General features: G+C 28.2%; 1 protein-coding gene across 7 annotated transcripts in view; it reads right to left on the reverse strand.

The window, feature by feature from the left end:
* The window catches only part of LOC129961458 (collagen alpha-1(XV) chain-like), a 320304-nt gene that overhangs the window by 27309 nt on the left and 274988 nt on the right, over positions 1 to 18007 (reverse strand). For all 7 annotated transcript variants that reach the window (XM_056075047.1, XM_056075032.1, XM_056074996.1 and 4 more), the window contains 5 exons: positions 15854 to 16000; positions 9691 to 9891; positions 8686 to 8784; positions 954 to 1079; positions 795 to 821 (listed from right to left, as the gene is read on the reverse strand). In XM_056075047.1, the coding sequence (XP_055931022.1) occupies positions 795 to 821; positions 954 to 1079; positions 8686 to 8784; positions 9691 to 9891; positions 15854 to 16000 (600 nt within the window). The remainder of the gene's footprint in view (positions 1 to 794; positions 822 to 953; positions 1080 to 8685; positions 8785 to 9690; positions 9892 to 15853; positions 16001 to 18007) is intronic.

Here is an 18007-nt window from a genome sequence, read left to right on the forward strand (position 1 = left end):
TTACATACAACGTTTGAGTGTTCTTTATTCGCTTTTTATTTGAAAAAATAAAAAGATTAATATAACAGAGATATTTCATACTTTATCAAGGTATTTATCAAAAAGCCTAAATTTCATATCTTACCGACAATATTTTTTGTTTGCTTACAGACTATTATTTTATATTTAATGTGAAAATTGCATATTTAAAATATATTCAATACAGCAGAATCCTTCAATTTAATATGTATATATATAATTTGATTTAATTTCTAATTCAATTCTCTGATTACTATTTCAGATGTCTTTATAATAAGGTATGAATTTAAGAAATTTGCATATTTTCTGAAATTAATATAAATGCAAATAAGACGGTATTAAAGTATACTGCCCTATATGGAGATCTTCAATTGAATTTTGAAATGTTCTACAAACGAAATTAATAGTCATAGAATATATTATCCTTTCCACGAAATTCTACTTTTACTTGAATACCTATTATTCATATTTACAAAACACATAATTAGATTTCAAGTAGATTATACAGAAAATAAAGAATAAAATTCCCAGGAAACGTTTAAATTAAAGGACCTTTACAAATTACATTAAAGTTTACAAGCAGTTAGCACCGTTCCTTTTTAGTTCAAGAAGTTTTTAATAATATGTTAAATTCAATTAAAATGAAAATAATCGTTTAATTATCTTTAGTCATAACTCGATATATTTTTTGATTTGAATACTGTTGCAGCAAAAGACAGAAATTAATTAATTATCTTCTTTCAAATCATTTTAAACGAATGAATATTTTATCTTACCTTAGGCCCTGATTCACCAGGTTCTCCCTAAAGAAATAAAAGAAAAAGATGAATGAAACGCTGAATGCATTAACAATTATTTTATGACAAAATTTCTCATAGTCATGAATTATTAATTTATTTCTACAAAAATAAGTTGAAACTTAAACTCTACATTACCTTCTCTCCTTTCAAACTGATGTCGATGCCTCCGTCACCGTCTGAACTTCTGAAAATGGCTGAACCTGGTTTTCCAGGAGGACCAGGTGGACCTGGTATTCCAATACCCGGTGGTCCAGGATCGCCCTATTCAAATTATATACGTGTAATTTAATTAAATAGATCAAACATGCGTAAATTTTACAAAATCATTATAAACACAGATATAAATTATTTGCATTTCTGTTATTTGAATTCGATGAAAGGTAATATTAACCGAGAAATTCAAATCCAACTCCTACCATTCAGATAGGTTTAAAGCACGAGAGAGACGAGGCCTCAGGGAAGATGAAGTGATCTTAATAAATTCGAAACCCTAGTTTAGATCAATTTGAGAACTCGCTAGAACTTTAAATAGGAATTTGAGCATCAAAGAACCAAAGATAATCTTCACCAAATAAAATATTTTAAAAGCAATAGAAAAAAAAATACTATCTGATTAATGCCCAATAGTTTTACAAAACGATATCTCTTTAAAATAGGATTTTACAAACTGGATTCTGTCACCTCTAAAAATTTAAAACACATCGATTAATTTTAAAGATTAAATTATTAATGTATAAAAATAATCTTACAATACTTCTGAATGATAATTTTTGGACCGATAAACGAATGCAGGCAACATTACAAAATCGATGGTTGTCGATATAATCATATATTTATTTTAATATATTTAAATTATAATAAAATAATATTTTGATTCGAAATTTATTTAAATTAGAACAGTAAAAATTTTAAAAGCCCTTGGGTTACATCTTGATTAGCATATTGGATAAGACGACCTTGAAGGTAAAGGCGTCAAAATGGCTTTTGTTTGCATACATTTGCTTTATGGGATATCAAATGGGATATGGGATTTTGTATTATAATAGCAATAAACAACACCATTAAGATTTGCAAGCCTTTATTGTTGTCAGTAGAAAGAACTAGCATGCAAAAAACCATAATAAAAAATAAAACTAACTAATAAACCTCTAATACTAATAAAAGCGAATGTTTGTGTCTATTAGTATTCTACTGAACAGACAAAATTTTTCATTAGTTAACCATCAACTTCGGCTAAATAGTACATTTATTTAACGAATTTCATATAAATATACTTGGACGGAAATGTGTACTTCGAAGTAATTTTTTTCAATATTTTAATTTACTAAAAATTAAAAGGAATTTTGACATTTTTTTATAATAATAATTTCAAAAACTAAAATCCCAAAATATTTTTACAAAAATAAAAACAAAAATAATTTTTTTAAAAATTACAAAATTTGTTTGCTCAATTTTTCCCCAAATTTTGACATTTTAAAATTTTAATATTTTTCATTGTTGCAATAAAATTTCAGTCGCTCTCATTATTTATACAATTATTCAATGTGTGTATGTCATATATTATTAAAAATAGAGGTAAGAAAAAGGTGCTCATTTTTGAGGTGTTAAAATATAATCATTGTAAGCATTGCTTGCTGAAATTTTGTTAGTTTTATTAACTTTAAATTAATTGCAGTTGAAGTTTAGCATCAGAAAAAAAATTTATTCGTCTATTTTTAAACAAAACTATTCTTTCTCTTAATTTAACGAGATATAAAGCACACTACTGCGACTCTATTTACTTGATTTTCACTTTTTTTTGTAGTACTAAATTGGATCTTTCAGGAAATATCTATAACAATTCGAAGCATAATAATAATTATTATTAATTGGGAAGCCATGATTATATGACTAAGTTTGGATTAATTATATTTTTTTACCTAATACAACTGAAATACTGATAATTTATGATTGGAAGAATGGCAATAAGGCATGTACAATTTAGAACACGGATTCTTCTGGTGGAAAATTCGTTACATCATAGAGAAATAAGGGAAAAATTAATGCTATGTTATTAAGCATCTGTAAAAACTATAATCATTGAATTTTATTTTAAGTTTGAGATAAACTTTCTAATACGCTTCTATCCGTGATCCTCTAGGATATTTTAGAATATCATTATATAACCAAAAAAAACTTTAATTTCCTTGAAACGAGCAGTTTAATTTTAATACAAAAAGAATACTCTTTAGCAAACACTGCAGCTGTGAAAATTAAGCCACGGATAATACAAAAACAAAAACCAGGAAGTTCCAGAGGTGGCGAAAGTTGATGCTTCGCTGTCTTCGCACTAATAATCTATTTCCGGAGTAAAAAGAAAGCTTTGTGTATAAGCAGCTGTGTGTGTGAATTTTTAAAAATAATTTTAAAAAAAGTATCTTACACACAACGGAAGTTTGTGGTCATATGTTCATTCACGAAACGCTGTTTGACTTAATATAAACAAGCGCATTTAAATATGGGAAATGAAACAGAATATTCACCTCGGACTATTTATTTCACAGTTTACTTTCTTTTGAATAATCATCTTAAAATTCTTTTCCATTTGGATAGGAAATATTTATATTTGAATCTTATTACAAATTTAAATAATTGATTTTAGTAAACTATTTCGTACTGCCATACAAACAAATCTAAATAGATTCGTGAGATTATTGGCGCTCCTAAGGATTTCCATAGAAATATGTTTCTAGATTCAATTCCAAAATTCATTTCGATGTGTTGATTTAATGTGCGATAACTCAAAAGCTAATAGGATTTTGAAATGGGAGATATCCTTTGAAATTATCACTTATTTTGCCGTAGGGCAGTAGAGTTCGTTTCGAGTTATGAAGGATTCCATTTCATATTTGTTTGATATTCTCAGTTAGTGATTTATTTGCTAACATAATATTAAATATTAACTAAAAAAGAAAATAAATAGTTCATTGAATTAGATCTATCAGAAAAAAAATGATGATGTTCAATTTGATTTCTTACAGCTTCAAAATAAAAAGAAAAACCTAAATTTTTTTTATTTAAAAATATCGTTCTCCTACGTTTAAAAAGAATTTCCAATCATAGTGAAATTTAAAAGGTGTGTCTTTCCTTCTTTCAATTTAGCATTAAAAAGAAGTTAGCAGAGATATTTCAAATTAATTATTTTTTAAAATATTAATTTCATATACAAAAAAAAAAACATTCTTGAATTGAATCTAATTCTGTTCATGAAAAAAAAGAATTATAGGAAGATGATAGCATTTGAACCATACAATTATTTTAAATTTAGCACAGCTATGCTTCTTATGAGGATATTTTTTAATGTATCATGATGGATTTAAACTGTATTTTATGCCAAAAACCATTTACAAAATTAATGATATTTATTCAAAAAATTCAATTTAGAAAAGTAATGATATTTAATGATAAAAGCCCATAACAAGTTATTTTTCCTTAAAATGAATAAAACTATTTTCCCTTTAAAAAAATAAATGTATTTTAGCAAAAATTATTTGATTTAATTCCTAAATTAATATAAAAGTTTTAGATTTAAATATTTTAAAGCAGATTAAAGAATATTTATGTAAGCCTTTAGTTCATGCGCTTTTCTAAATCGCTAACCTTAATACATTAAAAATATTTTAAAGAAGTAAATATAAATGCAGATAACTGATAAATTTAATAGCAATATTTGTAAAGACTTGTAGATCTACGCTCTTAGAAATGATCTAAAGTTGATGACTAGTAGCAAATAACATAATACATTTAATTTACTTCAATTTTTATATAATTAATAGATATGTAAGTCGATAACTGACAGTCCTAAAATTTTGCAGAACATAAATGGCTGTATCTTGATAGTTAATACGTATTTGATAATAGAATTCTACAACTTAATGATTAGGTAACAAGCTACCTACCGCATGTACATAATTAATCTGATAAAGAATAATAATTAGATATACAAAAAAATCATATGAGTAGATAGAGCTGATTGCAGCGTATATATCGAGAATTAAAAAAAGTAAAAAGAGAAAGAGAAAAGAAAATTACATAATACGGTAGCGAATTAAAAGAGAGAGAGAGAGAGAAACAGGAATATGAAAAAATAAACATTATGTAATTGTACTTAACAAGCAACGAGAGAAAACCATGTGCTAATGATTTTATAAGCCATTATTAAGAAATGTCTGCATTAATGAGTAATATAGAATGGAAATTACAAAAACATAACTAGAACAAATTCAATAATTTGATTCTGTCCTCCATTGTTGGACACCTAATTATATTCATTTGACTGACATCAATAAGTAATACAGAAAAGGAGGTCCAGATATTCAAAAGAACTGAGAAAATTTATTATTAGTAGTAGAAATAGAGAAAGAATTTATGACTGAAATAGCTTTGCTAAAAAAACAATTAAAGTTTAATCTTACTGGTATTCATTTCAAGCATTCTTTCAACAAAGTAGATAGATATTTAAGCAAATGCAATGAAAATACATTCATTCACCAACTATCTTATGATAGACAATATTTCTTTCTAATTTACAAAATTTAATTGAAGATAGTAAATTTAAATAAATCTAGTTTTAAATGGATGAGGATTCAAAAGGATTAATTATACAAGGGTATTGCATAAAAATTAAAACCTCACATTTTTTCAGAAGTACATTTATTGATACATAAAATATAGCTTTTTGCATTAATTATAGCACTTTTTCAATTGGAAACATACGCCGATGCTCTAACTGATTCAGTAATAGCCATTTAAACATTATTAAAAAGACTTTGATATCATGTATATGTCTGCGTACTAAACCATGTTCAATGCAAGTGTTAAAAAATGATAAATAACGTGATTTCAAGGTTAGAAATTTTTATTATATCGGCCAATTTTATCGGAATTATCGGAAGCTATAACTTAGTCTTAATTCTTAAAGTACAGAATGATCATCGGATAAATATTTACTATTAAAATATAAAATAAGGAATAAGGAATACATATTTATTAAATTTTATTTTTCAGTTCAAAAAATTTTATATTAATGCCCTTCAACATGAGCATTTCGTTCGATGAATAAATGTTCTTCCTTTTATTCCAGACGTTGCTAAGCATTTGTTGTTTCAGTGGTGATTCGATTTCTTAATGTTCAGATATCTCCAGAAAAAATAGTCGGGGGATGAGATATTGAAAGAATGAAGATGCTCTTCTGAAGTGGGAGAACATTCCTAGGTCGGTGGCTAGGTAGAGATAAACCACTTTCTTGACTAGTTTCGACAAATCTGATTCATCAAGGAAATCATACACACGCAGCTTTGATGCAAATAATATTCGGTTTTTTGAAACAATTTTAACCAACTTCTAATTAAATATTCCATTAAAGAAGGTTTATTAAATTCACGTCAATCATGTCTACACTGTTTCCGAAAATTTTATAACCTGTTGTGTTCGTGCGTGAACAAAAATAAAATGCAGACAAACTTACGATAAAACTAAATCTTATTACATTATAGATAATATTATCAAATTTACATCAACTTATTTCCTACAAAATTCTAGCATCGTTTTTAACAACAAAATAAAAGTTCCAGAAATATCACTGTTGCCAATCTGAATTTTACAACTATTTACAAAATAAAATTTATAATTATTAAAATAATCGTTAGCTACTTTTAAATAAAATATTTACGATTTATGTCGCAACAAAGCCATAACCAGAAAACGGATATCGTTTTGTTAAAGACAAAATGAGACATATCAACCAGTTTGGCAACAAATAGCAACGAAGATCTGTTGTCATTTGTAAAAATGAAAACAAATTAAATTATTGCATTTATACTTTTAAAATCACATTTCATTTTAATTTTGTTACCTAATGTATAATTTATGGACACACTGTATATTTTCATCTTGTTAAATTAAAAAATATAAAATATAATATATTTTAATTAAAAAATATAAAAAATTTAGAATGTAGAGAGAAAAAGTATTTCATAGAAATGAAATAAAAATGATTTCAAGTTTAGTAAAATATTTATTAAAAGATTAAAAATTCGAAAATGAACTAAAAATGGCGTCTCCTATAAACCCAGCATATCGCTATATTTTATTGCTCCCAACTTAACCACATGAGAAACTAACAAGATAAAGATCTAAAATGATATCTTAATCAGATTTTCAAACATCTGTACCACAGTTTATCATTACACGCAATGTCAAGATATTATCTTAATTTCCATTTTCAGCACATAATAGATCTTTATCCTACTATTAAGCAGAGCAAAAATTAAAGGGTGGTGCTGCTTTCCAACCAGTTTTTATGAAATAAGCATCTAAGCAAATTTCTTTTAGCATTCTTTTTTTACTCCATAAAGCAGCTTTTCGGATGAAAAAAATCGTAATGAGTTAATGACGGGACTTTCCATCATGAAACATCGGTATCTTTCTTTGGGATCTTTCTTTTAAAGAGAGAAATTTTCACTATATTGGAAAATTATACGTTAACGCAAAAAATAATAATGATAAACTATACCTTGAGTGTTAAATATGTATTTGGGGAAATTTTATTTATTCGGTAAGCAATGAAAATAGTGTTTTCTGATATAGATAAAGTTTAAGAATGAAAGACTCAATAATAGTTGATTTTGTACTAGCAATCTCTGAAGTCTATATTTAAAATGATTTATTTTTCATTGTTGTTTTATAAGTGGAAGAAGTGGCTGAAATGGCAAGAGACCAAGCAAATTTATTAAAAGTAATATTAACAGCATTTATGTGAAGATCTCAATCTTGAAATTTTTTTCTCAGCTAACACTGATCATTTTATGCACGAGTCATCCATTTGAAACAGATAAAATTTTCAACCATTCAGTGATGCGAATGATGTTTTTTGCTATTGATATGGCAGTATAGGCAGATAGCCAAACACGATAAGAATAAATAAATATAATTAATACATTTTTTAAAAATAATTATTTTATAAAAATTTGAAAGTCAAGAAAATAATTTGATTTTAAATTTAAATTACCAAATGTTAAATCAAATAAATAAAACAGGCTATTTCAGTGCCCTGTTTTCTAGAGAAAATTTGTTGTTGAACTAGTAAATATGTAATAGCAAATATATTCTAATCCCAGTTGGCGATTTAGTTTTAAAGATATAATTTGAGATTTTTTTTAAAGTTGTGATAGAATTCATTTTTAGCAATATCTTGAATATATACGTCTCTTTTCACGAATTGCTAATCTGCAATATGGCCTAAAATCTTCATCAAGACAGAAATTTAAAATATTTTCTTTTTAAAATTATACTTAATAAAAACTATCGTTTTTTTTTTGTAGTTTTTTTCTTAGTTTTTTTTGACTCATAAAATCTTTTTCGAAAAGATCGTGATTTTATGGGTTCTTCGAACCATTTTAGTCTCAGAAAACCATTTTAGTTTTTCATGAGTCTTGAATGAAGTGGATAGTTACGTATTCGGTTTCTAAAAAGTAGGTCGCAATATTTAAAAAAATTTGCAACCCTTGTTCTACAGCACTGAAAACTATCTTTTAACAATGATACCCTCTCCCCCCCCAAAAAAAAAGAAGAAAAAAAAAAACTGCGCAGTAATATGAACGATTGGAATATAAAGAAATAACTTGAAATGGGCATTTAGACGACTGGACGATTTTTCATTTCTTAGCACCTTCAAACATTCGTAGTGTAACCTAAGCCATTTTTAGTACCGTAAATACCAGCTTTAATTTTTGTTATTAGCCATTCTTCGTCTCAATTTACTGTATTTAAAACAAACCAGAGAATATTTACATAATAAAAACTGAATGACAAGAGATCTGTTATTTACCTTTTCACCACGTTCTCCCTTAAGTCCAGGCAAACCGGCGATACCGTCACGACCATTCAAGCCAGGGTCACCTTTTTCTCCAGGGAATCCAGATATCCCCTACAAGTTCAAATTAAATTAATAAATGTATATAATAATTTACAACTTAGTGCGTATGTACACTTTAACATATAAAGTAATTGATAATAATAGTAATCATCAGATTTTCAAATGATATAAATTTTGAAAATATTAAATATAATTTTTATTGATATACAGGAAAAAAGCAGCAAATCTTAAATTAATAATTCCATTTCACCTACCGAATGCAGCACAAGAAAATTATCTTGTTATACAGTAAAATGAAGAAAAAGCTTTATTTGTACCAAGAGACGTTGACACAAATAAAACAAATGTGATCCTGAAGGCTAAAACTATTTTTAGAAAAAACTGTCAGTTACCAGAACCGTATTAGAAACACTTTTATGACACAATGACGTTCTTTACATGTTTAGGGGGGGGATTGAAATTTATAGATGTTGTGTTACGTAACGAAAAGGAGGCGATCTGACATTTTGTAACCATCCGAGAAAAAAAAATTGAAATGCTTTCATTTTCTTAGTAAGATAATGTTTCTTTTTTTCATAATTGCAATCACTCAAAATGTAATGATCCCTTAAAAACTTCGTAAACACCCTGTAAGAATGAATAAGATGACAAGGATTATTTTAACATCATTAAATAAATTAATGGAAAAATACATTCATCTTAGCTTTTACAATTATGAAGCAAAACATATTTACTAATATGTTTTAGATCAAAGGATTTTTTTTTATTTCCCTTTTTCTTCTTTTTTTAGCCAAATATTTATTAATTTTTAGTAAATATTTGGGGGAAAATTAAATGTTTTCATTCCTTTCGATATTAAATTTTTTCATAATTTTATCATTTTACATAACATAATAGGGGATAATAGTAGTGAGGCGAAAACAAAAAGGTTTGAAGAGAGATGAAATGATATTTTACCTGATTTCCTTTGTCACCTTTTGGCCCCTGTTCTCCTCGTTCTCCTTTTTCACCAGGATAACCTCTTTCTCCTCTGATGCCAGGTGGACCGGGCAGTCCTGGAGGACCTTGAACACCCGGTGCACCAGGTCGACCCACATAGGGGCCGAAAGGACCGTCTCCAGAGCTGGGATACAATCCGGAACCATAAGCACCGTCTAGCTACAAAATAAGAAGAAAATGTTTCGGTCATGAACAGCAGGAAGAGAAGGAAAAATAAGCGAACCAGACGTTAAAAACCTGAAATATTCATAAATCAATAGTTTTACACTGCCAGAAGAAAAAAAAAATTAATAAATACCGAAAAGTTAAATCTTTTATTTATATAATGGAGTGAAAGTATCTAGGGATCATTCAATAATATGTCAGCAAATTTATTATAAAGCTATCTCAACAAATGATGGTTTAAGAATAATGGTCCTTTTCCAGTCATAAAATGATACCTTTTTCGATCTGTACGTGTTATTGAAAAAATATTTGATGAATATTGCACGAACAAACCAGAAATAACCGTACTAATTTTTTTTTTTTTTTTTTTGGCTGAGTGAAATCGTGATCCTACCATTTACTACATTATTATCTACAGACTGTTGCTAACCTTCTAGATTTCACTGTGATGGAAGTTTGTGGGTCAAATTTTTTTCTCAATATTATTTTATATTTCTTTTTTTTCATGATAAATTTGTGGTTACAAAATAATACACGTTGTTCTATAGTAAACACTTTTACAGTACCAGTAATTATTCGTTTAGTTTTGTGCGTATTTCTTCCTAAAATTAAACCGACTGATCACACAGAAACACATTCTAATTATTGATTTATTTTTAAAAGATCTTTACCATATTATTAACTCAAAGTATACGCCTGTTAGCAAAGTAACCAATATTTGGTATTACTTAGCGAGAGATTTCGAGTGTGAATCACGGATAAGGCATTGGTACTGCATGTGAGACAGAAGTCCTTTTCCGCAGCCAGGAAACTTGCTATGAAAGAGACTGCCTCCCCCCTCATTTCTAGGCGAATAAGTAAGTAATAAAACATTTCTGATTGTATGTGTTTGTGTTTCTTCAGTTCCTGAAAGGACATACGGTATCAATAAACTCAAATTGTAAGTAATTTGAATCATCCATATGAGTTAAAAAAAAGTCTTCTATATTTGCAATGCAGTAATACCAAACTGAAAACAACTTCCAGATATTAAGGACGAAAATTTGAATCTATTAACATCAACGAAGTAATTGTATGTGAGTTTTCTACTGTTCCTCAGATTTCTAATCAAGATGAATATTAGCACGTTTGTGCTTATAGAAAAATTATAATTTAAAATAGATAACTAGTGAAAAATGAATAACAGTAGCATATTAATAGCTAACAAAGCATTTAAGTCCATATCTTTAAAACAGAATAAAACAAAACAAATCATAGTCTATTCATTAGCTGATCCCGAATAATGCTGAACCAAATAATCATTTACATAAACATCTTTTGATGCCTCTAATTTATCAAAATTTTGTCTACTTCAATCGCATTTTAAACACTAAATCATTCAACAAGTGTTGATAATCGATTAATCTTCCAAAATCTGCAGACATTTTTTTTTTTACTTCTTTGGAAAGATAGAAAAAAAAAATCAAAACTTCACAGACATAATTGGACATAATGGATTATAGAACATATTATTTCATCCAATATATTTTCATTTTTATTGCATCATATCACCAGCCATATTTGTCCAACGAAAGTTAAAGAAGTCTTGCAGATTAATTGACTTTTACTGTAAATCATGCACAGCATGCCCGGAAAGAGCGAATTGTAATAATATAATGATACGGTATTGGAGGCCACTTTGAAATCTTGTAACAATCTCTGCCTTTACAGCATTAGATTGGCAAGCGCACTGAATAATCATCTCTCAAATCAAGATTCACGGACAAATTATTCCTGTTTCATAATGGCAGAGTCGTCTTCCACAACTTCTGATATGATCAACCATCTTTTGATGTAATCAAAAATGAAGTTAGGTTTCACTTTTAACGACTTTGATGATTCGATAGGTACTAGCTAATCAAGAAATATATGAGTTTGTTATATTTTGCTCTTTAATTAAGCCTTCTGAGCAAAATATAGATGAACATAGTGATAAGTTAATATAGTCCAGTCTAGTCGTGTCTGTGACTTATATTTATTCATCGTTTATTGGCTGCAACTTGAAATTCAGGTAGTAATTTCAGACTTCTTGTAATCAGATAATTTATCTTGTGGTTGCTTAAATTAAGGTGCATCAGAATGAATTGAATGTAACTTCAAAAATTTGAATAATTTAGCCAAACATTATTTTGCATGACAATGAAGAATACCGATTATCCTGAAATTATAAAATTTACATTAGATTATAAATGATGCAAGATAATTTTAAGTATAAAATACCGATTATCCTGAAATTATAAATTTACATTAGATTATAAATGATGCAAGATAATTTTAAGTATAAAATACCGATTATCCTGAAATTATAAATTTACATTAGATTATAAATGATGCAAGATAATTTTAAGTATAAAATACCGATTATCCTGAAATTATAAATTTACATTAGATTATAAATGATGCAAGATAATTTTAAGTATAAAATACCGATTATCCTGAAATTATAAAATTTACATTAGATTATAAATGATGCAAGATAATTTTAAGTATAAAATACCGATTATCCTGAAATTATAAATTTACATTAGATTATAAATGATGCAAGATAATTTTAAGTATAAAATACCGATTATCCTGAAATTATAAAATTTACATTAGATTATAAATGATGCAAGATAATTTTAAGTATAAAATACCGAAAATCCTGAAATTATAAAATTTACATTTGATTATAAATGATGCAAGAAAATTTTAAGTATAAAATACCGATTATCCTGAAATTATAAAATTTACATTAGATTATAAATGATGCAAGATAATTTTAAGTGTAAAATACCGATTATCCTGAAATTATAAAATTTACATTAGATTATAAATGATGCAAGATAATTTTAAGTATAAAATACCGATTATCCTGAAATTATAAAATTTACATTAGATTATAAATGATGCAAGATAATTTTAAGTATAAAATACCGATTATCCTGAAATTATAAGTATAAAATTAATAAAGATATTAGTTATTGAGTTTGTATATTGAAGAAATTATGTTTTCATAAATTTCGTTTTAAAGTAATAAAATATTTAAATTTTCCAATTTATGATGCAAATTTATAAATAATAAAAGAAAATTCAATTCTATTTAATAGAGAATGTTGATAAAAACTAAAGATAACAGCGATTTTAGAGTCTAGAATAACAAGGCTATTTGTCTTTTCTGCTATAATGTGGTATATTACTACTAAAAAAATTGAAATCACTTAAATAAATGCTAATATTACTCACTGTGTTGATATTATTTGAAAATGATAAGAATCTAATTCCGACTGAAATATTATCTAGTTGTAAATAAATTATATGTTTGCATTCTGTGCTTTTCATTTCGAGGAAAAACGTGCATAAGGTATTAACATAAATGCTATTGTTCATAATTTTCGTAAAAAGGTTTGTTTTCAATACACAATTGTCTAACAAATTTTCCCTGATTTAAATAAAACTGAATAAGATGTTAAGAACAGCCAGACGAGGCGGCAGACAGGACTATTAAGATAACCCGGTTGCATTAAAAAACACTGAAAAAAATTTAAAACTACAAGGACAGACAAAGTATGTTTTTCCTGAAATAATGAAAGGAATGGTATTCTTAGATAACTGAAAATAAGAATAGAGGAAAACAATTTTTATGATTCATCTGAAAGATTTGACGACACGATTTTTTTTTTAAATTTCGAAATACTTCTTAAAAAGGCAAATTTCAAATAGTGAATTATATGTAATTGTGTATTAAAAGCTTAAAATAATTTTTGTATGGAAATTATCAGTAATTAGTTTTGTACGGAATTTATTTTAGAAGAAGGAAATTAAATGTTGCATTTATTAATTGAATACAACATTTATCTAGGTAACATAATTATGCTAAAAATGTTTCAAATATGAAACTGGTGATTTATTAATAAGTGCTATGATCACCTCGATTTTGAATGTAAGCATATAAAAAACACTTATGGATTGTGTCGTATTGGTATCATTTTAAGGGCTGGAATTCCATATACGTTGCACTTGGTCAACCAGATAAGCAACGGTCCATGCTGATTCAATATGACACTGAATTTACCGCCCAGTAATGTTTCATGTAATAGAAAATCTTGAGATCTCGCTGTCCAAGGTGACATATCGACACTGTAAAACACATTAGGCAAGAAGATAAGTATTATCGTGTTGAAAACCTCCACTTGGTATAATGATAAAAAATTGAACCATAGCCAACTCAATCACCAGTTTGACACATATATTTGCTGTCAATGGGCGTGGAGTAGCAATAAGAGAGCTCCTGCTGTCCTAAGAAATTGTTCCACAGATCATAACTCTTGCTGTAATTTCATTATGGCCAACTCGCAGATAACACGTTTCTGAGCAATCGTCTGGCCTCCTAATTAACATACTGTTATTAGCTCCAAGACAGAAATATGTCTGATAAGAGAATACAACAGATTTCCATTTTTCCTTTCTTAGATAGCACTACATTCTACAGTGGAATTATAGATGACAGTAATTTGAAATTATAGGGAGTCTATATTAGGGAGTCTTGAGGAGTTTACCTTTAAGTAATTTATTTTTAATCATTTACCCTGTCGCTCTGATGGTAATAAAAAGTAATTTCAGTTGAATTTCGATGCGACACAGATGTGCGGCGAATATGGGGTCTTCGTTCTCAAGGTTTTTAGCATTTGTCAATTCTTTCTGCAATATCATGGAAAGAAAATTCACCTTTTTGTAGCTCTATCTTACAGCCTTTTTTCAAACTCAATAAGCCACTAATACTGCCTTCTTCGTTTCCTTAAAGACATTCTTGACTTGCATCTAATTCAAAATGTCCAATCAAAAAAAATTATATCGCATGCTTAAGGCAAATGTGATCAGCGTGTTTGTAAAGGAGCTATTTGCGAAATTCTTAATCGTGAAGTATAAAATTTTAACAGACATCTTTATTCAGATTTGCAAAAAAACTCACCGAAATTTCGTTTATCGTGTGCAATTTTTTCTCTGTCGTAGGATTTTATTTCCCATCAGTATATTTAAAATACGAAAAAAAAATTATGAAAAGCACGTAAATCTTCGATTTTGGGTGGCTTCTCAAACTAATAATATACTTTAAAACAAAATTAAGATTTATCAAATTGTTTCGACTCCCCTTCCTCTCCATGGGAAAAAAGCTATAATGAAAGAAATTTTCGAGCTTTTTTCATTTCAAAAACTAAATTTCAGAATAAGGGAAAAAAATTATAAATTTGCAGTCAAAATTTATCATTTATGAAATATATATAAAGAAGAAACTTTTTAAATATTGTAATTTTTATTTCGTATGAATAATTTAAATCGGGTATCCAATCAAAGCAAATGAGACAAAGCTTCATTAAGTAATTTGTTTTCTCTAGCTGCGTGTTTCAATTTATTTGCTCTCGGAAACTTTCAGAGTATAACATGATTCCATTTTGTTTGATGCAACGAATGATCCTCCCTTCATTGTGTAAATGAACATCCGTCTTGAATCCGTCTTAACAGTCAACTTATTGAATCGCTCTTCCCTGCAGTATTGCTTTCTACCCGAATGTGGGAGCTACATAAGAAAATGTGCGTTTGAAGTAAACAAATGATTCTTTTTCATCTCGCCACCTTACTATGGCTCCATTGAGTTCATACTCATTACGTAATATTTTGTTCCACGCCAATTATGTGACAATCCGGAGCATGCGCATTGGCGCTCACAGAACATTTTATGATTCATTACGCATTTGATCAGTGCAAATATTTGCTAGTTTTATATACTATATTTGTAGAGCTTATATGAAAAACAACGCGCTTATTACGTAAAATAAAAATTATATTTCTTCAGTCGTTTTTAAACCCACCACATTTAAAGCACATACATAAAAATTGTTACATAACTAAGTTCAATCAGCATAGATCTGAAACTTACATCGAAAGGTGCATGATTATTAGCCAGTCCGGGAGGCCCCGGAGGTCCGGGCATTCCTCGAGGACCGGGACTGCCTGGTATGCCATCTACGCCAGGTTCTCCTTTTTGACCTTGAGGTCCTGGTAAACCTGGTTTTCCTTCGTCTCCCTAAAAATAAAGTTTATCAAGAAATCACAAACTAAACGTCATAGATGCTGTAGAATTAAGAATTCTATACCTGAAATGAAATTCATTGAAGAATTGTAATACATGTTAAATATTATATATTTTGAAGATTGAGATTTAAGATAAACATTTGTTCCCTCACATTTTAAAAATAATTTAATTTCTTTCCGTTCAATTTCTTTTTAATTCACAGACACCAGCAACACAAGTCTAAATATTTTACGACAATATTCCGAAACAGAATCCTTTCTTAAATAACTAGTGCAGTTTTAAATATTTTTGATGATAAATTTTACATTAAAAATATATATGTATCGATTATATAAAAATATTATATACACATTACGTTTTATTCGCTTTGTGATTGGTAGGTAGCGAGTCACTTGACCCTTCACATTTGAGGTTTGTTTTGCTAGTATTGTTTGAAATATTTAATAAAAATTATAATTTCGTTATAGTAAGTATTTATATTCATAGTAAGTATTTATATTGCGCTTTACAGTGTAATGGCGACAAAAAAGGATAAGTAAAGCTTTAATTAACATCAAATGAGTTTAAAAGAATATTGTTGTTAGTTCTCCTTTTAGACACGCAGCTTGTGGGAACATTAATATGTAATAATTTCCCGATATACACTGCATAAACAGGGAAACTTATTATTGAAAAACTATGTTAGAATTATAATAGATATTCGGAATTCGATATTCGCAGTCGAATTAACTGCAATGGAATAAGATGGCCTCGGGCTCAGATTAAAAATAATAATTCTGATAAACAAATTAAAAATAATAAATATTTCAGATTGTAAAAAATATCGGTGTCAAAATGTTGAATTTTTAAAAAATGTTTCCATATATAAATGACAGTAATAAAGAATGTCTATATAAAAATTGCTTTTATATCTTTTAATATTTTTATTAAAAAAACCGAATACTTGTATGAGATTAGAATAATCATCTGCAAATATTTCTGAGCAGTTTCGTGGCCGAAAAGAGAGACACTTTTGAGTTTTAAACTCTGCTTTATTCTCTCTCGTGAGGCATAATTTATGTACAGGCAAGAAACGGCGACATACGTCAATCTACAGCACGGCACAAGAGCAAGAAAGAGAGAAAAAGTGATGGTTTGAAGTGAAAGTTTTTCCCAGTAGTTTTATACTATGAGATTCTGATAGAGAATTTTTACACGAGTTGATTTAGGTAAGAGAAATTTAAATATATTTTAAAAGAATTCATTTAGCTTGACATATTTTTATTCCTTTACTTGGAACGTGTGAAAGTGCGGATTAAAGCAGTTTTAAAGAGTTCGTGTAGCATTAATTAAACAAAAAAAGGTGGAATTGGATCAGGAAATAAGAGAACATTATAGAATTATTATGGTTAAAATTCAGATAAAATTTAGGAAACAAATGAAGTTTAAATTAGATATAAAAATATCATTTAGCACCTATATATATATATCTATATTAGAAAATATAACTCCTTTTTAAATACGACTGATTATAAATTAAATTATAAACAATCGCCATTGTTCTTTCAGAACTGTTTTAAATTGGTTTTCGAGTTTGGAAGAAGCGAAGGTAGCAAAGAGTTTTTGAAGAAAACCAGCCAACGCACGCTTCATTGGATCCAAGAGGGGGAAATTTACCATTCTCTCCACTCTACCAGGAGACTCCATTAGTCCAGCTCAGCGTGAGAAAGAGTTGCCATGCAAGAAAAGAAATGCTTCTTACCATTGTATCCGCACGGCAATGAACAAAGAAGAACCAGGATATCATCTTAACATTTGTTAAATGAAGATGTTTCCTTTTGGCCGTAGCTTACAAATCGCCGTGTAGTCTGAAGATACCAGTCGAGATACGACCATTACATTCCCCGTAATGACTTTCTCAAAACTGCTGGAGAGATGCGGATATTCATCGTATAAATCAGTTAAGAGCACTTACTCGATGTAAATCTGAACGCAAAGAGCAGCTCGTGCTCAGTTTGA

This window comes from Argiope bruennichi, chromosome 1 (genome assembly GCF_947563725.1).
Source record: "Argiope bruennichi chromosome 1, qqArgBrue1.1, whole genome shotgun sequence".
NCBI lineage: Eukaryota > Metazoa > Arthropoda > Arachnida > Araneae > Araneidae > Argiope > Argiope bruennichi.